This window comes from Watersipora subatra, chromosome 1 (assembly GCF_963576615.1).
Source record: "Watersipora subatra chromosome 1, tzWatSuba1.1, whole genome shotgun sequence".
Lineage (NCBI taxonomy): Eukaryota > Metazoa > Bryozoa > Gymnolaemata > Cheilostomatida > Watersiporidae > Watersipora > Watersipora subatra.
In genome coordinates, this window is record NC_088708.1 from 4,822,443 (window position 1) to 4,848,975 (window position 26,533).

General features: G+C 34.4%; 1 protein-coding gene across 1 annotated transcript in view; it reads left to right on the forward strand.

Annotated features, from left to right (window-relative positions):
* Positions 1–26,533, forward strand: part of LOC137398324 (SAP30-binding protein-like) — a 29,868-nt gene that overhangs the window by 166 nt on the left and 3,169 nt on the right. Inside the window, exons 2-8 of the mRNA XM_068084698.1 lie at positions 1,888–2,122; positions 4,013–4,143; positions 11,154–11,306; positions 12,442–12,585; positions 12,816–12,867; positions 13,718–13,776; positions 14,052–14,112. Of these exons, the coding sequence (XP_067940799.1) occupies positions 1,903–2,122; positions 4,013–4,143; positions 11,154–11,306; positions 12,442–12,585; positions 12,816–12,867; positions 13,718–13,776; positions 14,052–14,112 (820 nt within the window). The 5' untranslated portion in view covers positions 1,888–1,902. The remainder of the gene's footprint in view (positions 1–1,887; positions 2,123–4,012; positions 4,144–11,153; positions 11,307–12,441; positions 12,586–12,815; positions 12,868–13,717; positions 13,777–14,051; positions 14,113–26,533) is intronic.

Genomic DNA, 26,533 nt, shown 5'->3' on the forward strand with positions numbered 1-26,533 from the left:
TTCTCGTACCATTTTGTCTGCAAACCTTTAACAACTTTGTTGAAAATCACTTAGTAAAGCAAACATATCTTTCGTTTACTGGTGTAAATTCTTTTAAATAGAATGGTTATGATTGTTGTATTATCAAAACGAGCCAGATACAACTAGACAATTATACTACACATGTTTGCTTAACTAATTATCAGCGAAGACAGGCGCTAATAGTACAACCTACATTAGCCGAAGTAATTTATTTCATGACATGTATATGCATTAATCGCACAGACCACAAGTTTATAAATATTCAACTATGATTAATAAAGTAATGTTGGTGCGATTTGATGCTTTTGGTCTACAATAGTATTAGCGAGCTCACATTGAATAATGTTTTCTTTGCTTGTTTAACAACAAATATCACTCGGTGAGGTGGTTGTTTGGGGAAGATGGATTAATCTCAGATGTTTGAAGAAGATATAATTGGCTTTAGATATGGCTGAATAGGTGTTATTTAATGTGAGAAGTATGCTGGGCATGTGGGTGGCAAAATGAAATTTGTAGTGGGCTGCTGTATCTAGTGCGTTAGACATGAATGTACATGTGTGCAAGTAAGTTGTCTAAGTGGGTGGACATGTTTAAGTGCTTTAGATTCATTCCACATTTCTACGTGATTGCTATCATTTCTGAAAAAGATGGAGATGGCATCAAATTTGTAGAATTAAAAAACTTATTGTTAGGCCTATACTGCTACAGCAATACTTACCTTTTTTCTAGATGTTTTAGCACTATGGTTTACCTTTTCTATGTGTCTCAAACACTATTGTGAATAATTAATTGATTTGTTCAAGAACTGTTTTCATGGGCTGCTCATCATTCCTACATTGGTACTAAATCTTTATAGGATTGTTAACAATTGCTTAAGCCTATTGCAATAAACTATATAGGCCTACTACTACTTCAGTTTTAAACAAAATACTGTGAAAGATGCAACAGGTTTACCAAAACTATATCCAAAGTATATGTTGCAGACCATGTAACTTTTTCATTTTAGAACAAAATGATGTATCTAAATAAAGCTCCATATTGCAGATTTTCTAAATATAGTCACATTTTACACAAGAACGCAATAAATCAGTTGTTTATAGTAATTCGTTACCAACTGAAATAGTGATTTCTGTCTTAACATTTAAGCTGTTCGATTTGCTATTCAGCATAAGATAGATTATCAATTGTCACTTGAAAGTATCTACATGTAGGTCTGATGATAAACCTAGTTGTTAAATTAACCTGATTTTTACTGAACATTGTTCGCATGGTTGAGGTGCTTTTGTGTAACTGCCCAGTTTCAGCGCTAATCATGACAACAGGCTCAGCAAAAACATTCACATAGATGAAGGTTGTGATGATGAGTGGTTTTTCAAAACTAATATTTTTTAGTTTGGAACCAACACTTACCTTTACATTGTATAGATGGTGAATGAGATCTTGTTCAATATACCCAACTGTAATCTTAATGACAGATAAATTTTATTTGGTTTACTGCATTCGTAATCTGTTGAGTGTTTGTGGGCTATGGAATAAAGAAAAAAATTAAATTCCAAGATAATTCGTCACTGTTGATAGGAATATTTTGAATATTTACAATGTTTAAATTCATTTAAATTTGTGTAAGCAATATAAAACTCTGTTCACAAAGATGCCATTAATGTTGGCAATGATCAAACAGGATCGAAATATGTGACCGTGCCAAATGTTCCGAACATGACTGGCACACATGCCTTAATGGCCACAGTCGTTCTGTTGGCATTTAGTCAGCATGGCATTCAAACCATATTTTATATGTATCAGGCTTTAGTTGAACTTTTATTCAAATATAAGAGTGCAGCTGGTGTTTTTATATTTCTCTAATAGGCATTTCTAGGTAGGATGACCTCTGACAGTTCATCACAGAAAATTCTTGGATCTCTTGCTGGCTATGCTATGAGTGAATCTGATGAAGAAGCAGGCGATCTGCATAAACTCTCTGGCACCATATCGGGCTCAGATGATGAGGGCTCCTCACACAGTCCTGCACCCAGTCGACCCAGTCGTACTTATTCTCCAGTTATTAAAGATGACCAGTCTATTGAAAAAAGGAAGACTCCAGGTACTCTATCATACCATTCTATAGAAGTCAGTCGTTGCCCTTAAACAGTTTTGTGTTTCTATACTGTAGCCATTGAGCTTGCCTTGACCTCTGCCTGTGTCTAGCAGAGTCACCTGTTAGAATCAGCAGCTTTATAATTTTCAGTGAACCGACATTAAGAGAGAAATTTAGAGACTCTTGCAAGCTTAGGATAATCTGAATGTAAAAGGCTGAAGAGCCAAAAATTTGTTATAACCTTAAAACTAGCACAGGAAGAGTTAAACAATATTTGTGGTGATTCATGGAGAAATATCTGAAACATTAAAAATCCATACTAGTGTTAAAATGCTAATGTTTGGCTTTACAAAGAGAAGGCAAGAATTCATGTTCCTTCACACCAAAGCCTCAATTTCTAACCAATATGTCTATAACAGTCCTATAAGACAATAAATAAAAACGAAGAAAGATAGAGGAAGTTTAAAAAAAATCTAGATTGCATAAATCGATAAATGCAAAAAGGGGAGTGTTGTGAGCTTTTAGTAGCAAAATAGAGACAATTCATTTTGAAGGTTCCACAGCCTTTTCTCGGCATATATTTTTCCCATTTTTTTTACATTATTTGTTACCTACGTTGGTGGTGTTTTCCTTGTTTACACATTTCATTCAGGAGTGTAGCGTGAAAAACCATCAATCACTTTCCAGTGAGGATTTCCTTAAAGGTTGACTTGCAACAAAATTCATATTACAGTTATTTGATATTAACAGATTCACCATGTCTTACTCTGCTGTGTTGTAGATGCCAAATATGTGGAAATGTGATTACAAGCTCTTAAAAGCTCAAAAACGAACAGTTAATCGCAGCCATCACAAAAAAACGCCATAGATTGGATTCTCTTTCCAAAACGGCTCAAATGGGACGTAGTTGTTACAAGATGGCTTCTGTTTACACGTTCATGCAACCTCATTCGTCGAAATATTTTCACAAATATACTTCACGCATTCAATAAAACCATGTCCTCTATTGTTCTTACGCGTCTGTTTTATCGTCATTGTAATGCTGTCACTTTTAGCACTGATATCTTCTAACTTACCGTAAATATTCGTTTAATTTTTTAACCTTAGCTCGAAGGAGTACATATCATTGTCTGATAATCATGACGAACCTGTTGGTCACCTGTGATAATTGAAGAGTGCTGCAGAAATTATTTGCGAAGTATTGGGTCACATGATCAGATTATGACTTGACGATTGGATCAAGCCGAAACAAAACTGTAAAGTAGCGAGCATCTATATTTGTTACGGGGTCTTCGGTAAAACCCGAAGTGTTTGTCATAAACTAGTGCTACTTTAAGTTTTATATTGAGCTTTTTGTTGGCCTTTCAATTCGCGTGAGAACATCACGGGACAAGACAATAACCAACTGTAATGACTACGTCAGAGAAATAAACAGATTCCAATCTACGGCGGCTTTTCGTTTTTGAGCTTTTAAGAGCTTGTAATCACATTTCCACATATTTGGCACCTACAACACAGCAGAGTAAAACATAGTGAATCTTTTGATACCAAATAACTGTAATGTGAATTTTGTTGCAAGTCAACCTTCAAGCTCAAAACAATTCTGTTAAAAAAATTTTAAAACAGATTTAAACAAAAGTTTAAATGAATTCCAGTAATCAGATTTAAAAGAGTCATAGGAAAATTAAGAAACCAAATTGGATTAAGTGGTTTCCTTGAAACCTACGGTGATTCGGTCATATCGGAATTATGGGTTCAATATATTCTACTAGGTACGCATCTTTGATCGGTTGACAATTTTTTTTATTACTTCTTTTGAACTCAGTTTAGCTAAGTTATTTCTGTAACTAGTAGAAACTTAAATAATTGTCAAAGCCTGTGTTTGGTACATTGCAGTATCAAGTCTAGGCCTTGTGTCTTATGGGGGTCAGGATGATGATGACGAGGAAGAGGAGAGTGATAGAGAGCCAAAGGAATCAGAGAGCGAAGAAGATGAGATAAAATCTGCCTCTTCTGCTGAACTGCAGGTCTGATAACAGTTATTTGGCGTAGTTAACATAATAACACCTCGACTTGCAGCCACCTCAAACTATGAACGTTACGGTAAAATTTTAGTAAATATTTGTCTTGTCATACAAAGTATAGTACACGCTCCATTAATTTATACCTCCTATGACTTCATTTCCATCTAACGTAAAGAGTTTGTGTAAAGTTTTTGCTTCGTACAATGTAAAAAGTTTCATATAATCTCAAATTAGATTTGAATAACGCGCATCACGTGGTTTGCCTTAAAATATCGCTTTCCTTCTTGTCGCTCTTGAGAGAGCAAACGATGTCCGGTTATGACTATTATATATACCAGTACTCTGGCAGTCTAGTCTGCTAGTCTAGTCGATAAAGTACAGATAATAAGTACAGTAGCTGCACAATTATTCAGTGTAGATGTTAGAGTGTCGGTCTACAGATCTGAATGTCACGAGTTGGAGTAACGTCGAAAACTATTTTTTATCATAACCGTAAAACTGTTTGAAGGATAGACAGACGGCGAGATAGACACTGTTCTTAGTGTAGGAAAGTTATACTTTTGTATTAGTTTATTTTAGACATATAAAACATTTTTATTGTTTTCATTTTTCAAACTCGACTTTGCTGTCTTGAATAAAAGAAAACCTTGAGGTAAATTGACATCGAAGGTGTGCTTTCTCCTTAATTCATTGTAAAATTACCGCAATCATGGACTACGAATTAAGTGAAAGTGATGAAAAAAGGAAAAAAGTTGTCGATACAAACCATAGAGTTATCTCCCCCTAGAGTGATAACTGCGCCTTCAACAACACGAGCGTTTCCGGTGCCAACAAGGAGCGTTTAGGCCACGCCTCTTTTTTGTGCTAGTCAGTCGTAGTGATTGACAGAACGATAACATCAGCCATGAGAATGATCATGAATTTCCACAGTTAAGATAGTAATTATTGCTCATATTAAAGAAATAATGATTATAGTTTATTACTCTAATATATGCTTACTATTTAAAGCAATTCAATACCTACATGCCTTGCAAAGGCACTGAATAGATAGTGTTAAGTAAGTGAGTTAATGCAGTCAGTTACTCCAATGATATACAGCCCACCACACATGGGGGTTGTATATCATTGGTTATTCATAGATAAGATAGATAGTCATACTGGGGTTGTAATACATTGGTGTGATGGGAAGCTAATCGACTGCCATCAACTGAAAGTATTGACATTGTATGGTGATAGAGTGATTCTGACTGATTCATTGACACCACAGTTCACAAACAGCCCTTGCATGTAATATTAGATTTCAATACATATCAATCAAATACATAGACTAGCTTGAAACAAGCAAAGATGTCCACTAACTAGTGGACATCTTTGCTTGATGTAAACAAGCAAAAAGTTTGAAAGTTAGAGTGGCAAATGTTGTTATATGTTAGATAAAAATAAATTATACTTAGTTGTACTAAATTATAATTATTTAAAAATAACATAGAATTTTTTTACTACCTTATTTATTAAATAATTTTTTATTGTAATCTTAGCTAAACAGATTATATCTAGCCATTACTTGCTAATTATTTCACATTTACATTTAAACACATTTGGAGTTTCATTTTTCTTCCTAATTCATTTTAACAAAAAACTTATTTCATCATATGAAATTTAAAAATTGTAGTTGTTTGAAAAAGCTTGAAAACATCTAGTTGTTTTTATTTTCTGTCTTCTCTTTATTTATTTTAATTACACAAAACACTTCTCATAATATGTAGTTTGAAAGTTAAAGTGGCAAATGTTGTTATATGCTAAATAAAAATAAATTATTCTTAATTATACTAAATTATATAAAAATAAAATAGACTTTTTAATTACCTTATTTATTAAATAATTTTTCATTGTAATCATAGCTAAACAGATTATATTTAGCCATTACTTGCTAATTATTTTACATTTAAACCCATTTACAGTTTTATTTTTTTCCTAATTTATTTCAGCAAAACCCTTCTTTCATGATATGAAATTTAAAAGTTGTAGTTGTTTGAAAAAACTTGAAAACCTTTACAGTTGTTTTCTTTTTCTTCTTAATTCCTCTTAATTTCCATTTCCATAATTTATTTCCATAATTCATTTCCATATTATTTCTATTTCCATAACATTTTCCTAATTCATTTCCATATTAATTCCATTTCCATATTAATTCCATTTACATAATTCATTTCCATATTATTTCCATTTTCATAACATTTCCCTACTTCATTTCCATATTAATTCCATTTTCATAACATTTCCCTACTTCATTTCCATATTATTTCCATAACATTTCCCTAATTCATTTCCATATTAATTCCATTCCCATATTAATTCCATTTCCATAACATTTCCATAATTCATTTTCATATTATTTCCATTTTCATAACATTTCCATAATTCATTTCCATATTATTTCCATTTCCATAAAATTTCCATAATTCATTTCGATATTAATTCCATTTTCATAACATTTCCATAATTCATTTCCATATTATTTCCATTTCCATAAAATTTCCATAATTCATTCCTATATTAATTCCATTTCCATAACATTTCCCTAATTCATTTCTATATTATTTCCATTTCCATAGCATTTCAATAATTCATTTCCATATAATTTCCATACCATTTCCATATTTCTAAAATAAAATTTCCATATCCATTTCCCTAAAATTATGGAAATATTTATGTTTATGGAAATGGATATGGAAAAGTAAACATTTCCATAATATGTTTAGCGATCCCTGGTAGGTATTGAATTGCTTTAAATAATAAGCATATATTAGAGTAATAAACTATAATCATCATTTCTTTAATATGAGCATTAATTACTATGTTAACTGGAAATTCGGGATCCTTATTTAACCCTTCTCATGGCTGATGTTATTGATCTAGTCAATCACTACTACTGACTAGCACAAAAAAGGGGCGTGGCCTAAACGCTCCTTGTTGGCACCGGAAGGGCTCGTGTAGTTATCACTCTAGGGGGAGATAACTCTATGATACAAACCAATAATACTCCAGTTACATAAATTAAAATACATACAGTCATTAAATTAAAAAGTTGTCTATTATTTTTTCTTTTCAAGGTATCAAATGGATGAGTTTGGAAAGATCGCGGGACGGAGGCAATTTACACGTATCTCACTGTCCCTAATGTAAAATCCTGAAACGTAAAATGTTTCCAGAATGGATTCGTTTACGTTGTGGGAGCATCTACTGTCCTTTCCAACATTCAATGTACAAAGTTTCTCTAAAGTTTTTAGTTTTGTAAATCAGTACATATGTACCCAATTCTCCTTCACATAGTTTTGTTCTTCAGAGCTTTTAATCCTTTGGCTGGGTTAAAGCCCCTCAAAAACACCCGAAAGTCACGTAATTTATTGTTGAAAATTCAATAAAATCGATATTTCATGAACATGCATAGCTCAAACTGAAATTTATTTCTATGAACAAATTTGTTGTACACAAACATTCATTTACATATCTACTACTACAAAAAACTACGACCATGTAAAATTGTCCCTGTATGAAATGCTTGGAAGTATTCCATTTGGTAGAGTCCAACGCTATAACGTGGCCGTGTGAGCTACCATAACGATCGTTTTTCTCTTTATATTCCAAGTATATTAGAAGTCCAAAAAGTTTATGTCACTTCTATCATCTGAATTATTTTTATTCTGATCAGACAAAAAATCACTAACGATCGCAGGATCAAATAAATTTTTATTTTACCGTTTTGAACATCGAGCCAATGTTGACTGGTTTTTCCAACTTTTATTCTTTTCCAAGGAGGCGCGATTTCTGTAGCACAAAGCAACGCCTCTCAGATAATCGTGTCATATCGTAATTCATCGACTAATATCATGTTGATGATATTTAAAACTTACTAGCGTTCGCATCCTATGTTTAACGGTACTGGGCAACAGCTTTATAAATGTCTACCGAAAGCGACATAAGTTTCGTTTCCCCACGCAACCGATAAATGACATTTTTGTCGTTTCCCCAGCCAAAGGGTTAAATCATACATCCCAAGAAGACAAGTGATTTGGTTGTGTGGTGCAAAAGGAAGAAGGCTATGGTCTTTTTAGAATTAAATCAAGAACTTATCGAGTACTATGAGCCGATATCTTTAGATCAAATATTTAAGAGATTTAAAAAGTGTAAGTGATAATAAGCCACCAACTTTAAAACTATAGTACCCTACAGGATGAATTTATTCGCAGAGTTATATTCCGCGAAAATTGTCTTTTCATGCATATTCGCGGATGAATTTATTCGTGGCTGAAAACTGCCATTCTCTAGGAAAAGTTAACTCTATTGCGGCTAGTAATAGATTATCCTACGCATGCGCACACCGCTTCCGGTTTATATTTAGCTTACAGCTGCGAGGCGATCTTGCTAGTCTACGGTAAACAATTTTTGCTGCGTCCAGAGGTTTTCACGAATATTCATCGCTTTGGAGGCCTTTGATAAGCCAACAACTTGTGGTAAGTAATGAGTTTTTTACATTTACTAAATTAGTTGAATTTTACTTTGGTTCTTCGGTAAAACGCAATACTTATTTTTTCCATCCCTACCGCTTCATTATTTGTTTTAGTGTGAGAGAGAGATTTTTCATCATACACCGAAGAACAATGATTGCAAGGGTGGTAGATGTCATTGTTAGAAGATCACCAATCATTCAGAGAGGTCTGGAAATTGAGGTTGAAGTGACCGCAGCTACTTACGAGAAGAATATATCTGTTTTTAAAAAAGGAACAAAAACGCCTTTACGAGCACAAATCTTTGGCCAACCGGCAGAACTTTGCAATAGTAAGCCACGAGGAGAGTTTTGATGATAACTTCCTTACCATTCATGTAGTAGCGGTAGAATCGCCTTCAACACCTACCCAAGACAGTGACAGAGCTGCTATTACCAAAATAACTAGTCAGAAAGCACCATTACACGCTAGTATTCACATATCAAGAGTACCAGTTTAATTTTATTGCTAGACAACCGCCATATGGACTAAACTGTTTATATTTACTCCATTCATCGTTTGTAAAATTTTATTTGTATTTGAAATATTTTATTTGTACACTCAAGTTTGTAATAAATTATAAAACATCTATACATGAAATAAAATATATAATTTAATCATGTTAGCTACAGCGATATCAAGGAGTTGTTGTCGATGAAGGGGTCTAGGTTGACTGGTCGCCTCTCTGCCAATATTCCTGTCTTGATGAATATTACTACTTGTCTCTAGTTTTCGTAATCGGACTAGGTTGTTTCATTCTCAATCTGCAGTAAACACAAAAAAGAAAAAATATTAACGAGTGTTGAGGAAGTACAAAAACAATAGCTGAAGTATTTTATGAAAGCGATCAGTTTTTAAACAAAAGAATTAACTAATGCAGTTGATTATGGAAAACCGTATCTGCACTGCAAGTCAACTACATACCATAATGTCCAGATCAGAATCATGATCGTCCTTGACTTCGGTATTAGAGATTGATGGAGTTGATTCTAATGTAAAAAGACTAGGAGAGCTTTTTTGCTATGCTGAAGCCATGCCGAATAACTTGTAAAAACTTGAATAATTTTGTAAAGTTTGACGCAATGGGAATAAAGCTCGAAGCCTGGCGATGATTTTAAAGAAGTTTTGGAACTCGGCTACGTTTAGTACTGCCTTGCGACTATTTCCGCGATGACGCCATTCTGCATATCTTGTGACAACCTCGAATAATTTTGCAAATAAATGTGATTCATTGCCAATGGTGTTAGCTCAAAGCTCAGGCAATGATTTTAAAAATGTTTTGGAACTCAATTACGTTTAGTATTTACATTAAAAACTAGGCTAGCGACTAGTTTTCAATCTGATGCAGTAGTTATTCTCTCTTGTGATTAAAAATAGAACTAATTATTCACTGAATTTAATAATTCGAGGGATTGACTGTTCGCGAAATCGCGAATTTTTATGACCAACGAATATTTTCATCCTGTAGGGTAAATAGAGAGGCTGGTCATGATGAGTAAAAATATAATGTAAAAATTTTGCAATATGGAATTATATAGGCCTACATATGGATATAAGTTACGTTAATTTAAAGTTGACATAGTATAAGTCAGACTAACTTCCCATCTCTATCACCTCTACCTAGGCACTGTCTGTTTAACCGGTGTTCATAACATAATACCAAATTGCAATACAAAGCTTTCTTATTGTTTGGTTAGTTTATCACATATAATTTTGTATTTTACATCCAATTTTTGCATACATGAAGTTTTATGTAATTAATTTGTTTTAATGCTATAAGGAACTAACAGAAGTATTTATCATTATATTTTGACACTGTAGAAAGCATTAAACACAATATAATGTATTTTTATTAAAATATTTGCTCCAACGCATGATGATTTTGACTTGAGGATCAAATACTAAAACAAATTAGTAATTACCCTTGTATGTTGAGGTATTGTAATTACCCTTGTATGTTGAGGTATTGTAATTACCCTTGCATGTTGAGGTATTGTAATTAGCCTTGTATGTTGAGGTATTGTAATTACCCTTGTATGTTAAGGTATTGTAATTACCCTTGTATAGTGAGGTATTGCAATTAGCCTTGTATGTTGAGGTATTGTAATTACCCTTGTATGTTGAGGTATTGTAATTACCCTTGTATGTTGAGGTATTGTAATTACCCTTGTATGTTGAGGTATTGTAATTACCCTTGTATGTTGAGGTATTGTAATTACCCTTGTATGTTGAGGTATTGTAATTACCCTTGTATGTTGAGGTATTGTAATTACCCTTGTATGTTGAGGTATTGTCTCTTCTCGACTTGTATCTTTGTGCAGTATGTATCCGCTTTCTACAGCATGCCATGGTTACACGCACTTTCACAAACAGGTAGCCATCGCTCAGCTGTTTCATATCTAATCAATGAGCCAGATATTTACTCATCTCAAAACATAAACATTTATTCTTGTCTATGACTCGCAGGAGAGTGACGATAAGGGTGTGGTTGACTATGATAAGACTTTCACAACCGAGGATTTGGTTCAGTCATCCGCAAATGCTTCCCCTTCTCAAGTGGAGAGTCTAGATGTTCAAATCCCTCCTTCTCCTCCTGGCTCACCTCCCAAATCACTTATTGTAAGTTGAGTGTGTGAGCTGTAAACTTTGATTTTTGGCGCCATAAAACTATATTGCATGAGTAGCTAAAGCTGCTAATAGTTTTAGAGCATCAATGTTCAGCAAGCAGCAGTGTGCTGTGCTGCTCTCACACGATAATCGTGTATGAATAGGCTCATATGTTTCTCACACTACCCAAGCTTGTGATATATTGACCTATAAACTTGCCCGTTGATGGCTATTTTTACAAACAATTGTTTATATTAGTTACAACAAAATTATCTTGCAGCATCGTGCGTTTATCATTTTTAATAACTTATCAACTTTTAAAAATTATGGTCATTGAGAAATGAGAACATGATTGACCAATGAGATGCGAGCTATGTGTTTAAATGTTGAGGGAAGTTTGCGCTGAACACATGAGTGTCAGTGCCAAATGTTGGTCTTTACATCCTTCATTTCAAGGAGTTATTCTCTCAACATTTGATGTGAGCACATAATGTTGTTTGTGGAAGGCCTTGACAGCTTTTTAGCATGCTAGTACAAAACAGATGCAAGAGTTTTTTCTCAAATGCTATACATGTCAATACCACAAGAGTTGTATTTTCATAACGAACCATACTTAAGTACAGCCCCTGCAAGCTAGCATTATTTTGAACAATACAAGTATTTGATTATTCTTTCAGATATATTTAATTGCTTTTATTATACATTTGTTATTTAATGTACTTGGTTATAAATTAAATTTTCATTGAAAGTTGGCAATATCAGCTGTGCTGTTATCATAATCTTACAGTTTACCTTGTATGAGCCCAATCAAGAATTTGTCTGCTCACAATTAATAAGGGTAACACCAAACTGAGGGTATTAATTTTTGTCTAATTCTGTATATGTTTGCATAATGATAACATCTTGAAACACATACTTGTGTATTCAAGTAAAGCATTTACTTTAGTAAACACGAGTGTAAATGTTGATACTTGTCTGTTTTTTTGTTCTAAAAAACTATGATTTGGGTTGGCGTTATTCTATTAATTCTATTACTTCATAGCTCAACTCGTATTCTACTTGTCTAATGTTATTAAAATCTTGTTTCCATAGTACTGCTCATGTGCAAGACGGCTCACTCCTCATCTCACCTTTTTACCTCATGTAGGAGAACATTGCAAGGATATGTAAACGTGGCCAAGGCTGTCTCGATGCTTCCATCGCCAGCAGAAAAGAGTTCAGGAATCCAAGCATATATGAGAAGTTGTTGTCTCACCTTGGAGTTGATGAGAAAGGCACTAACTACCCCCCTGTAAGGATATAAATTAATAAAGAATATAAATTATTGTACTTGTGTTTTTTGCAATAGTTCATAGTTGGAATATCTGGTATATTTTTATGATGCTGCGGTTGTTTTATTGATAACTCCGTCATACTTTGGCTCACGCCATCCATGATCTCATTAAATAGTTCTTACTTGCGAGCGATCGGCCAATGATTGCATACTTTCGCACTCATTCCCACATTCTTATATGTTTCCAGGAATTGTATGATCCATCTATCTGGGACAAAAGCTCATTTTATGATGAATTAGGTAAGTCTTGTCTACAATACCGCCAGCAGCTTCCATTTTTTGTCGGTGGCTAAACCTCAATCTGGTTTAAAAGGTGATGAATCATTTTATGTTGTATGCAGTCCATGAATCATGAGGTCTGCGTTAGTATCGCCTTGAGTAGGACAGTCTGTATTAAACTAACTAAAGGATGGATACAGCACCTTCATCTTATACTTACATATAAACTCTGAAGGAATGATGTTCCATCTCTATGCTTCGAGTGACTTCGATGCATAATACGCATCATTTAGTTTGAGTGAAGGTTTGTCTCAACATACCAAGTAATTTTGAGCATATGCTCTTAGAGATGTCTCGAGATATTAGTAAGAGAACTGCAGGTAAACATGTAAAAATAATAAAAATATATGAATTAGGTTAATTTAAACTATATTGAGTGTGAAATAGAGGAGCCACTTATTCATGTATGTCACACACCACTGAACCCAAGTACTGCCTAGTCTACATGTCAGATAACCTATTCTGAAGTAAAGTAACAATGAAAACGTATTTTACTCATTTTTACTTCATTATATTAGTTTTTATAAATAATTTAGGTTTTTGCATTTATTTTTATGCACAGTTTTATATAACATATTTGTTGTAATGCCATATGCAATTACATGAAATACTTGTCTTTGTTGTTATGGAGGTCTCCGGAACAATTTAAACTAAATGCAATGTATTCTTATAAGAATATTTGTTTTAGAATACAAAGGTTTTAACATTTGAAGCAAATTTTGGAACGGTATAACTTTGCATGTAGAGGTTTGACTGTACATTATATAGCATCTTAATACTCTGTTTTATGCTGTCTCTCTCCATCTTTCAGCTAAACTTCAAAATATAGAAATGGAAAAGCGGAAAGCAGAGAAAAAGGACCGAGTGAAGGTAAACACATTGTATTTATTTGAGTAGTCTCTGGCTAATGGTGATAGCCAACATTTCTGCTTTGAATACTGTACTGAATGGTTTTAAAACCCTGTTGTCATTCTACCCTACCCCATAGATAATTCTATCAGCCATATCACCAGAACTGTTAGGGCTTTGCCGCTGCTTGCATATCTAAGTTACTCTCACCAAGCCCAGAAGGTAATCCTGGCTGGCCCATAAATGCAGGAATAGGGTACACCAAGCCATACCATGAACCTGTTTCTGATTCGCAGGTGGACTTTATAACAGCTACAAAGCCAACATCGGCGGCGCACACAGATTCTAGTGAACCAGGTATGTTCTATCTTTATAACATTCATCCATCGATTAGGTATGGTAAGAGTTTCATTGAAGTTAGAACAGTGTCTTTATTCACTGTGTTTCTATCAGTCACCATAAAGTTCGTATGTCGCGGCATTGAATAATGATTTATCATGGCAGGATTTTCTGGTAATTAGAGAAGTTTGTTGTAGTACGTGCACTGAGCCACACAGTATGTTGCTTCTAATAGTTTGACAAACGCACTGACTAGCGGCATAAAAAGGCATTGCATAGAAATTAGAAAATAATGATAAAGATAAATAGGTAGAGCTTTATACTGCATTCTTGACACTATAGCTATTATGCTGATGATCATTGGATCATTGGTCAAGAATTAACATGAGAATTGATGGAGGATGCTCACTTGTCACACACCCAGAATCTTTGCATTTTTCTTCTCAGACACTCGCTAACAATCTTAAATCAAGTCGCTGTTGGTATAGATTCTATGAGTCCTTCATATTATGCAGAGGTGAAACCGGTGGGGCTGTTTGTACGTTAAAATCATTAAAAGTTGCATAAAATAATCACAAGAATACGTTGTAATACTGTAACTGATAATAAAATGCAATAGCAGATTTTGAGTTCACATATAATATAATTTATATATAACTATTATATAACAAATAATAATATCTTATAATGCTATTATATAACATATAATAGCAGATTTTGAGTTTACATATAGTACATATGAAATTATTAAAAAACAACTTGCTTTCTACAGTAGATTATTTTGTTTGAAGCAGAAGAGCACACAGTAGCATTGAGCTTGCTCAGGGTTCAGAGTCTGCGCATAGTGTGAAAATTGTTATGGACAGACAACTTCGTTTAATCAGGAGTATTTTTTTTTAAAGGAGCTGTTGTTTGATGTGTTTGCACACAAACGGTGAGTTATTCTCTTTACAGCTCTGTAACTGTATACCAAGTCAGCCAACTACAAAGCTATGCTATGGCAATGCCTTAGTACTGCTTCGTTTTTTCTTATTCTATATTTTTGTAGAAATCTTTAAAATAGCCTAATATTCATCACGACAATACATCAATATAATTATTGCTAGGTTTTTATTGAAACTAACTTTTCAAGTAAACATTGCTAAGGAATGTGCGTTTATTACTTACTGCTGTCTGTCATTGCGAGCAATATTGCAATAGTTTAAAATATATTACGAGTTGATTTTTTTTGTTTCTATCAAAATGGTGTATAATTTTAAAGTGTGTACGACATCTCCTATTTTTATCTATAGTTAAAATATGCAAGCAACCCATTGTGTTGTGAACACATCATTGCATAATGAGCAAACTAAGTTGGACAGGTTATTTATGAGAAAAATCAGGACAATGAAAAGCTTATTACTGTATAAAGCGTAAAATAATTCATGTGTCACGCCTTGAAGCTCGCTTGTCGGGGAAAAAGATCGGTGCCTAAAGACACCTGTCAAGCTTGGCAAGCAAAGATAAGGGTTGATTCATTTGTTTGAGCTTGCAGTTTGCGGATGTTTGGGCCTAAAATTTTGCCACAAATCCTGCAAGAAAGTTGATATATATTTGGTTCAAATGTGCCACAATCATTAGGATACCTTCCTCCAGTAAAGTTACCTACTCAACTTACAAAGTAAATTTTTGCTGAATAAAACTCCCTTATTGAGGTTTGATTTGTTTCCTTTGCAACTTCATTCTTGAGAGGTATTACAGTATAAACACACAAGTTTTGGTTGAGAAAATGCGGTGGCGTATGACGCATCTCCCTCAGTAAGCAACCATATGTCTGCCAAGTGGAAAAATGAACAAAACTTTTTCGCAAATTTTTTACACTGTGTTTAAAAAAACAGGTTACGAAAAGTATGAAGTTGAAATTAAATAAAGGATTACAAAATTAAGGGGTACAAAATTTCAAATACAACAAATAAAATAAATTGTGTTTATTTTTAATTTGTTTTATCAATTTTGGTATTCCAATAGAGCAAAACATGTCAACTTTCTGTAGTCTAACTTGAGTATTCCAACAAAATCCTTCAAGTCATCAAATTTTACAGAAGTAGCCTATTTTTGTGGTCAGAATACTGTGACTCTCTGCTGCCTCGATAAATCTTTCAAAATAAATTATTTTGCAGTCAAGGCGCAATCAACTAGGTTGTCCCATAAACCAACTAATCAGCGAGCTAGATATTTATGAGCTTACTGTTCTTTTACCCAAAGCAGAGGAGTTAGCATGAGTGAAACTTAAAAACCCTCAAAAACTTCTGAATGTGTTTATCCCTTTATTTGTGTATCGGCCTGAGAACCTACTCATATAAGTTTGAAAAAGTTGCAAATGCATTGACTATTAGTTGGTCAATACCTTTGGAACCTTCTAGAATCTAGAACTAATTTGAGTAAGATTTTTACTCATAATTAAATATCGGCTATAAATGTCATGTAAAGGCTTAATGCTTTTTGTAAGTTTCAAACATGGTTAGGTTGGTTGGCCTTTTAGTGGCTAAAACCGTTCAAATCCTATATTTATGCTCGTCTCATCTGCAAAGACTATTGCATTTATAAACACTTGATTGTCAGTATGAATTCTTCAAGTGCTGCCTTTTGCTAAAGTCGCTCCTTTGTCAAAATACTTATAATAGTTATACAATTGTAGCCAAACTGCTTCCATGATGTCAATGATACCAAAGAGTAAGACATTTTTTTCCATATTTTTTATCAGATGTTTGGTGTGTATGGCTGAATAAAACGGCAAACAGTTGGTTAGCAAAATATTTACCGTTTCCAACTACTTAGAGTTTATGTTGTCATGTTCAAAATGTTCATGAATCCTATGAGAGCTTATCGGATGCGCTATCACAGAACAGAAATGGTAGACTAGCTTCCTGTCAAATTAAACAATGCGATGAAAAATTATAAGATGGCTTTAAAATCCATTATGAGTAATTTAAAAACAGCACACAACTGTATTGTGATTTGCAATTGTGATGGTGAACCTTGATGTCCAGAAAAAGCCATACCAGTATTTAGATATCTTCTTGTCAACATAAACAGTTTCTCATGACATTAATACAGTGATATTTCAGTAATCGACCATAACTTGTTTATAACTGGCGGTGGTAACTCAGCAGTCCATCGAAATCGGTTCGAAAGTGGTGGTCATCTTGCACGGTGTCTTATGTTATATTTGATTGAAAAATAGATTTGTTATCATTACTGCTAAGTCATAACTTTCAATTATTGAAGGCAAAGTACCGTAAACCGTTAATTGAACACCATGGCGCTCAATTTTTCAAGCCTTCCTCTCTAGTGACGGTCAATTGGAGGTGGCATTCAAATAGAGGCTGATGTTGTATTTGTCAAATGGCTCGTCAGAATTTTGGGAAGATAAATTCAGCCCTTTTTCGGGCGAAGCGAATGTCACCATTTCTGGTCTTTTTCTGGTGCAGCGATGTTAAACCTTTTATATGCAATAAATCTGCTAACTTAACTCCAACTTGTCAAAGATCTCTAAATAAAATATGCGTTGGAAAGTCGAGAGATATCTCTACCAGTTGATATCTATTGCTTGCAATTAATCTCCAATCATATAGCCTATGCCGTGCTCTGCAGTTTGTTAAAGATTTCAATTTTTTATTTCATTTTAAATTTGAAGGCATATTTTTATTTTATATTTAAAAAGGTTGAATAAAAGCTCATTGATATGGATGCTAGAGTTCGCAGCAAAAACTAGTTTGTTATGTGCAATAGAAGAGGAGTTATGAGCGCCGATTTATTGTAAGCCGTGTTAAGATAACTGCAAGGATGCTATTAAATAATAGGCATGTTTCCTATGCTATAAATCTGCAAAATTTATAGGTTATATAAAGTTGATCGATCAAATGCTACAAATATATATATTCATGAACAAGTGACATAAATGAACCATACTTATATTACATGCAGAAACAAAAATTAACATTTTTAAAACTAGAAATTCCCGTCATACAGCCCGCGACCAAAGTGATAATGGAAAAAGAAAGGGTACTGTCGGTTGAGAAATGCAATATTAGCAGTCAAATGGCACTGCAGTGCAATAGGAGAACTGCAATGGTAGCTGCAATGGTAGCTGTAATGTACTGGGTGTTATTATATACAACAAACAGCAACAATGAAAGGAAAAGGTTATGTGTTTATATCTCTCCCCTGCAATAGGAGAAATGCAATATTAGATGTAAAATGGCAAGCTGCTGTGTAATATACACAGGCTGGGGGGCTGTATATCGTTGGTCATAGCAACCAATATCAAGAAGTTGCGATATTTATCTAGATTTCTGTATTTGTATTTAAAAAATTATGCTGAATTTAAACATCCAAACAGACTTTAGCTGGTTGTCTTAGAAATAGATGTATATCTATAAGAAAATGTAGGCCTATTACTTAATTTGGCAGATATTAAAAATGGCTTGGCAATACCGCGATATTGGGCACAGCCGCAGTATCATCAACAAAATCTTTAGAAAAATAATATCAGTAACATATTGCACACTATCGGTCACTATATACTTCGATCTTGTAGATTCGAATGATTATTCTTATAACTAATTCTTATAATAATCTTATAAAATCGAATAATTATTCTTACAATTAAATATTGTAATAAATCTTATAAGAATCGTCAGAAAAATATCATTGTCATTTCCTTTACTTTCACTGCTTTGGACATCAGTTGGAATACCAAAGTACTCATTATAAGTGTCCAAAATTTCAGAGTCCGGTAGAATCAGCAAAAAAGAAACGATTACTTTTCAGTACTTGTACGTTAATTACAGAAACCTTCGACAATTGAACAATGCCATAGACTGGTGAAATGTGCACGTTTTTTTGTGAAATGCGCACGACTTAATGAAATAAAAAAAAGTTTTTTCTACTCTCTGTCGCACGGCCTTATCGGCGTTTCGTTGGCCGGTGTTAATTTTGATTAAAAAAGGTTTGTCAAGTTTTAATGGCGATTTTAGACCAAATTATTCTGTCTATTTATGTATAATCCGATCAGATGGGTTAGTTTTAGGATATTGCATCAACTTTTCAAAGACTTGATAGCATATTTAAATAGGTTTATATGTGTTTTGTATCATTATTATACTTAAACAACTACACAAAATGGTTAAATTTTGTAATGGAATTTCGGTACAACAGTTTGGTTACGGCCGTTGACAGATAATCTTTCGGGAGTTGTGCGCATACGCATTAATCATAAAGCTCCCAAACAATCGCTTCGCTCGTGTTTGGTCGTGGGACAAAAATATTTGCATTTTGCTCAGGTAGCTGCACTCTGATTGTTGCTTTCGGTGGAATGACCATCTTCTAGTTGTCCAATACCTTCAACAATGTCTTCTGACCAAATGCAACGCTTAAACGTTTTGCTTGCTAAATGTAACCTTTGGCTCAAAACTAGTCGCTCATCTTCTATCATAAATGTAAACCGTTTTTTAATACATGTACTTTGAAGTATCGAAACCGCGTTAAACAAAAAGCTACTATTAGCCTGAGACCGTTCCTGAGCCTGAGATCAATTATTTCTACGGTGTTGATTTCAAAGTTTTAACCAAAAAATTGGAAAGCTTTGGAGTTAAACACCGAAAGAATTAATTGTTATTTGATGTAAACGAATCATTCACTAGTGTTACATGCTACGAAGTTTTGAGCTTCGAAGTTGTGGTTTTGATCGTAGGAATGAGGAGGACGAATTTACATGATACGCAGGAGTGGTCGAACAACTCGCAATTATGCTTAGCTGACGAGTTTACATGCTACAAAGAAATTGTCGCACAACTCGGCCTTTTCTATATTAGTCTGTTGCGGTTTTATCTACAACGGGGTGCATAATTTATATCGCAGATGACACTCCTAAAATACATCCAAGGTCACATGTCAAAGCGTGTAAGAAAATTTTCTTTTAAATTCGGAGATAATATTTTTTATTTTGGAGATAATATTTTTAGAACACTTGCATTAAAAACAGAGCTGCATAGGGATGCCGTAAGGACGTAACTAATGAAGATGATGAAAATCGAACCTCCGATCGCAAAGATTTGTGCAATAATACGAATATTGATGTTTACATGATATGCAGTACTTCGTTGTTGATATGATGTTTTCAAAAATACCCCCCTTGAAATGGAGGTTAGAATCACTTTGAAGATTTAACCCTTTCGATGCCGTAGACGCATTTTTGCGACTTTCCCAGCGATTGCGTAGTAACTTCATTTTATTATTCATTGACAACATAACCCATGGTCTTTAGGGCTTTTATGATATTGACAATGTTGTCCGAAGATTCATCTATAAAATTAGCCTAAAATAATGAAGCAGTTTAAAATTTTCGTTTGAGAATTTCCAACGTAAAAACGAACATTTTTGGTGTAATTTTTGTTGAGTACCGCGCGAGTCAGAAAACAGGTAATTACTTACGTTGATGACATTATAGCAAATTCAAATCCACATTTTCGTGATTATACAGATATTTAAAATATCAACACTGAGTCGGATAGTAGTGAAAGTAATAGTTTTGTAAGGATAATGAACATTGTGGAGGATCGTTTTAGCTTTGAAGCGACCGTAGCTTTACATAGCTTTATCATCGCACAAGGTATATAAGCCTATACATGGAATTTTTTGCATAGCAGTGTTGGTTAAAATATTGGAAAAATAAAATATGTAACAAAAATGTTCTAGAGAGAGTTTGAAATTGAAAAAAATATTGTATACATATCATGAAACAATATCGGCAATTTTTGGTAAAATGGCTGGCACTAGGCAGATAGCTAAATTTGTACATGGGTGGCAGTGAAAGGGTTAAAGATTCGAAGTTTTAAACCATTTACATGCTAAGATGAAAAATATGACAAAACTTCGTAGCATGTAACACTAGTGAATATTGATACGATTTTGTGGACACTTTTCTACTGATAACTTGATATTACGGGCTCATAAAGATTAAAGATTGTCAAAGTGGCGGTCAAATGGAGATGGCATTCAATTAGAGGGTGGCACTTAATTTTCAACCCTTCTCCTATAGTGAAGGTCAAATAAAAGTGGCGTTCAATAAGAGGTGGCATTCAATTAGAGGTGGTGTTCAATTAGAGGTTTTACGGTATATCCATAGAGTACGATTTGCAATTGCTACGTATAAACGCATTTACTCTGTTTTATAGTGTGCTGCGGATTGCAGCTGCTTCAAGTTTTATCGAGGCATCAGAGTAATAGTCTACAGGTCCAAATTCTTACATGGAAACACTTTCTTGTGTGCTATTCTTATACATTATTCAATTTGTCCCTGCTTGCTCTACTGAGGTTGCGAGAGATGTAAAGCATTTAAACGGGCTGCAATTCTTGATAGTTAAAAGCCTATTATAATGATATGATAATTACTATTTGTATGCTTGCTTCCTCAGCGATTAACTGGAATATATTTATTGTTTGCATTCTTACATTCTATTCGCTGGTCTGAATTAGATACATTGCAAACATGAGTTTAAAACTCATGTCTAGATCAATTGGTCTATGTTTGTTCAAAACTTTTGCTAGCATTATAACCCGCTTTTCTTTCATTACGTGCTGAATCAGTGCTGTGTTTTGCTATTCCAAACACTGTGAACCTTGTTCCTAGCCAGACTGCGTAGTCACTTGGATACTCCAAGACCTTTTAGAACTGTGCCAATTGTACTGTTCAACTTTCTTTGTGTGTTTATTAAAGAAGCCAGCCATTGGCATGTCAATAGCTCTGTTAAAATATAAATTCTAGGTTGACTAGTTTAGTTTGTGGCTATGACTTGGAAGCAAGCGATGACAGCTACACAATATGTGTGGGGATTCTCACCGCACGGCTGGCTGAGACAGCTTGTCTATTGTTAATTGTAAACATTGGATACGGGCTGTCAGAGCTGATATTTGATACTAGCAACAGTCTTATCATTCGGTAATCAGCTTGCACAATGTTTAAGCAAGTTTGTTTGGCCCTAATCACTCTCCATCTCACATTTGCTGACCTTCCCAAGCATTTGGCGAAACAAACATGGTGGGAAAAGTGTAGTATTGCATGTATAGGCAATATTTATAGTAAATATGTTTATAAAAAATTTACTATATTTATATAGTAAATATATGTTTTATATAAAATATAATGTATAGTTTATATCTATATATAAATTTAATATATCTTTGAAAAATCTTATTAAGTTTCCATGACAGTTTGTAAACACCATAATTGAGTTTGATGGTACCAAGGCTGGCGGTTGACACTGGTATATCCTTGTAGGCCTATTTCATAATAATTATTTTACAATTGGAGTTTACTAACAAAGGAGACACCACACTCAGTAAACAGACTAGGCTTGGTAATTCCTTTGTCATAACAGGTCACATCTGTCCTGATATAAACACTGAGGTCATGGTATTGGCCTCTACCCAAATAATTAGCTACTACTCAATTCCTTACGACTCCCTTATCATCCCTTCAGCCTCCTGTATTTGATAAAATTATAAGCTAGCTGAAGTAATATTGTATTGTATATCTATATGTATACTGTATATACCCTGAAACCTTTATTTGAATGCCACGGTGCTATATTTTTCAAACTATGATTTTGTTTGAAAAATTCACTGTAGGAAAAAATATCACCGAGTTGTATTTTTTCCTTATAGCGGCGTATTATTAGAGATGATGTTCAAATAGAGGGTGGCATTGGCACCTGTACTACTAGTTGTGTGGTATACTTCTAGTCACTTCCTCGAGTTTGAGCTGCCTTTAGCCTCAGCTCTCTAAGCTATCCGTCGTAATCATTTTTTTAGTTTATCTCTATATTGGACCCCCGGGTTACGACAGTCTTACGGTGCAAACATACAAGGCAATTTTATCGTGTGCGTCATGAGGAGCGCGGAGATGGCGTGTGCCTAAACACACTTGAGCGATTCACCAGCAAATGATAACGCGAGCACAAATTTTTAATAAAACTTCGTATCATCAGTTTCTTCGGAGCTTTTAATAAATTTACGTCAATATAGTGCCTTCTAAACAACGACGTAAACAACTTTCGTTTTTCTTATTATTTCTTCTCACATATTTCTTACATTATTTCTTACTTTACTTATTTCTTAATGACCTTATTTCTCACTTTCGCCGATTATACACTACAAGAAGATATGAGTAAAAACGATTCTTGTACTTTTAACAGTACTATTTTACAATTGTTATATATAGCTTATATAGCTTATATAGTTTTTTATTTTTAATATAATAAATATTTACCATTCTCAAGATGGTCAACCTGCGCAACGATTGACTCCCAAATGTTGGTTTTCAACTGGGTTTCTTTGTAATTAGTATGTGTTGTGTCGTACAGGACTGGGTGTGCTCTTATTAAATCTATAAACAATTCGGTGTTCGTTTGATGATGTTTCAATTGTAACAAAATAGCAAAATGTCATTGCTGTACGTTGGTGAACATTAATACGAAAGAATTAGCAGCCGTAGAATTGCATTCCGGTAAAAACCAACTAATCGGAATGTATCTCGCAAGCGATAAAGTTGTGATAGAGAATGACTAGCGTTATCGCTCTACATTAGCTCGCTGAGCGAGTTCTAGCACAGATTAGCGCCACGCAGCGCGATACCCGCACTAAATATCGTCTAGTGTGTTTGCACCTTTACGGTTCTTTGCCTTACGATATGGAACACAAATTTTTTCCAGCCCCTCGTTACAGCACTTTCCCTACCCATACAACATCAACATGCTTCTCCAAAATTCAGATTTGAACAGCATCACTCTGTTTTTCTTGTAAAATTAGTTTGAAAAATTTTTTCATAAGATCAGCTAAAAGTTATGTTGGAAGCGAGGCTAAAAGTGCCAGAAACAGGTAATAAAAAATTAAGCCGATGACAAAATAAAAGCTAAGTTTAATAAAATATTAAAACTTAACTCCAAGTGTGTGTGTTTAATAAGCTAAATTCATTTAAGGTAAATTCAAAGTTTATGTTACGTGGCGTCACAAAAGTCTAGTTATCGAATGCGTTGCTGTCCAAGTCTCTCTCACACCACAGTCAGCCACTATGGCAGTCTCGAAAGTAATGGATGATCCAGGACTGTACATAGTAGTGTTGCATTTTATTGCAGATCATAACCACTGAATAGATAACTATAATTACTAAGGTTACTATATTATTTTGTTACAGTACTAATTTATGATATATGTACACTATGTATACAGAACTTTGATGTTTTTCCTAATGGATGTGCATTAGATAATAACTATCAGTTCTATACCCCTCCATACTACACGTTCGTATTTTGATGCCAACACCAGAATGAATTAATGTCCTATGGCAGGGGTCCACTATGCCTAATCGTTCGCTGCCTGTAGTCATTACAGTAACATTGTCTCACATTGTTGCTTCATCGAGTTCTTCGCTGGTGTCCCTAGTTGTGTCTGGTTCATTTGCCTGTCTTACCCATACAAACATCTGTCATGCAGGATGTGGTCATCACATTAATATCTGCTCAATGCGTGTGAAGGTTGACTTCAGTTTTTTATATATGTAATTCCGTCAATAGCAGTCCAGCATAACACTATGCATTTGTTCACCAGAAGCTGCCTGAAAATGAGTACAGTACGTGGTGTTAGATTATGTGGATGTACTCCACGCTAAAACCGAAAATCTGACCGGAGCTCATCTATAGATGCCCATCTATAGAGCCATCTATATGAGCCTCATACGGAGCTCATCTATAGAGCCATACTACTTGCCTGTCAACTGCTCATCAGCTGCGAAGGCCTTTTGATAATTGAAACAAGTGGTAGAGAAGCAGTGCACTTGAGCTTGGCAGTTTTTGGTGTCACAATTAATTCATTTATGTTGCCACATTATATCGTTATTGGACTTAGTGGCTGGTGACAGGGTCATGTAGAGCTCTAGTGCACTTAGTCAATCCATACCGCATATCTTATCACCGCTTTTCATTAAGACGCCGATATTTGTCAACGCTTGTGTTATGTTAGCACTGATTTCTTGGAGTAATTTAATTGATTAGAGGCTGATGAGCCTGTAGATGACTGGTACACGGTGTAACACAACAGCCATGCTTATTTCAACATGTAGCCCGTAGTTCATTACTTACGTTAGTCAATAACAGTGCTATGGTAGCTTGTTGAAAAATGCTGACAGACGCAGAAGAATGCTATGAGATTATGCACGGATGGCAACTGCCATAGCCTCGCGAATGCTTGGTCACTGTCAGTTGACGTCTGTCACATGTTCTGAATTACATAGGTAAACAGACGGATTGCTTGTCAGCCAACATGTCCACCCTTCTAAGGTTTGCCATCATCATTTTATCATAACAATTCTGACATTATTTTTTGTTCTACAATTCTCTCCCTTTGCCAAGAAGAGTGATTGCTCAAGCAAGCTGACGGGACCGTATCGCCACAGGAATGTGTCTCTGCTGTAGTCTTAACAGAGTAATATTTATTCTTAGTTTTGACACGCTAGCGATGATGTGATTTATATCACTTTAAATTTCAATCTAATAAGGTTCAGAACCCTATTATGACTGAGAGTTAAATAATTTAGGCACATTCGATGTGTTCATTTGCTGGGCGCTGGTTCTGAGAACTCAAAAGTGCCAGTCTATCAGAAACTGGCTTATCAAAAGTAAAGACAGTTTGTAATTTATGTATTTATTCAGTGTTTTGAAAGAGCCCTTGAAGAACCAGGCTTAAAAAACAACTAAAGTTTATCCCTACAAATTACTATTGAACTTAACAGCGTGATAGTCAAACCAATAGCCAGTTTTAACTTGTTTTATCCAGTCTTAGATGTACAACTGGATGGTAGGTAATGTTTTTGTCCTTTTACTAATGATTTAGCAATGTAGCATTTGCCTAAACAAAACTACTGCAGGTAAAAGTTTAACACCTTTACTGACCATAGCATAGTTATAAACAGTAGCAGTCACCTCTGAAATATACTCACAATACAGTTGAAGGAAGCATTTCACCATCATTGGAAGTTATTTCTGAACAACCCACTTTTACTGTGCAATAGAAGAGGAGTTATGAGGATCGATCCATTGTAAGCCGAATTTAGATAACTGTGATGGAGTAGATAGATAACCGCTAGATAACCGCAAATTTATAATTTATATAGTTTATAAGTTATAAGTCTATCAAATGCTACATATATAGGCCTATATATTCAAGAACAAGTGACATAAACAGACCATACTTATAATACACGTAGAAGCAAAAATTAACATTTGAAATAAATAAATGAAACAAAATATTTGTATCATTTGCTCGGCCAGTTGCGTTCTAATTGTTGCTTTCGATGTAACAAACATCTTCTGGCTGTTTAATACCGTTCACAATGTATTCTGAC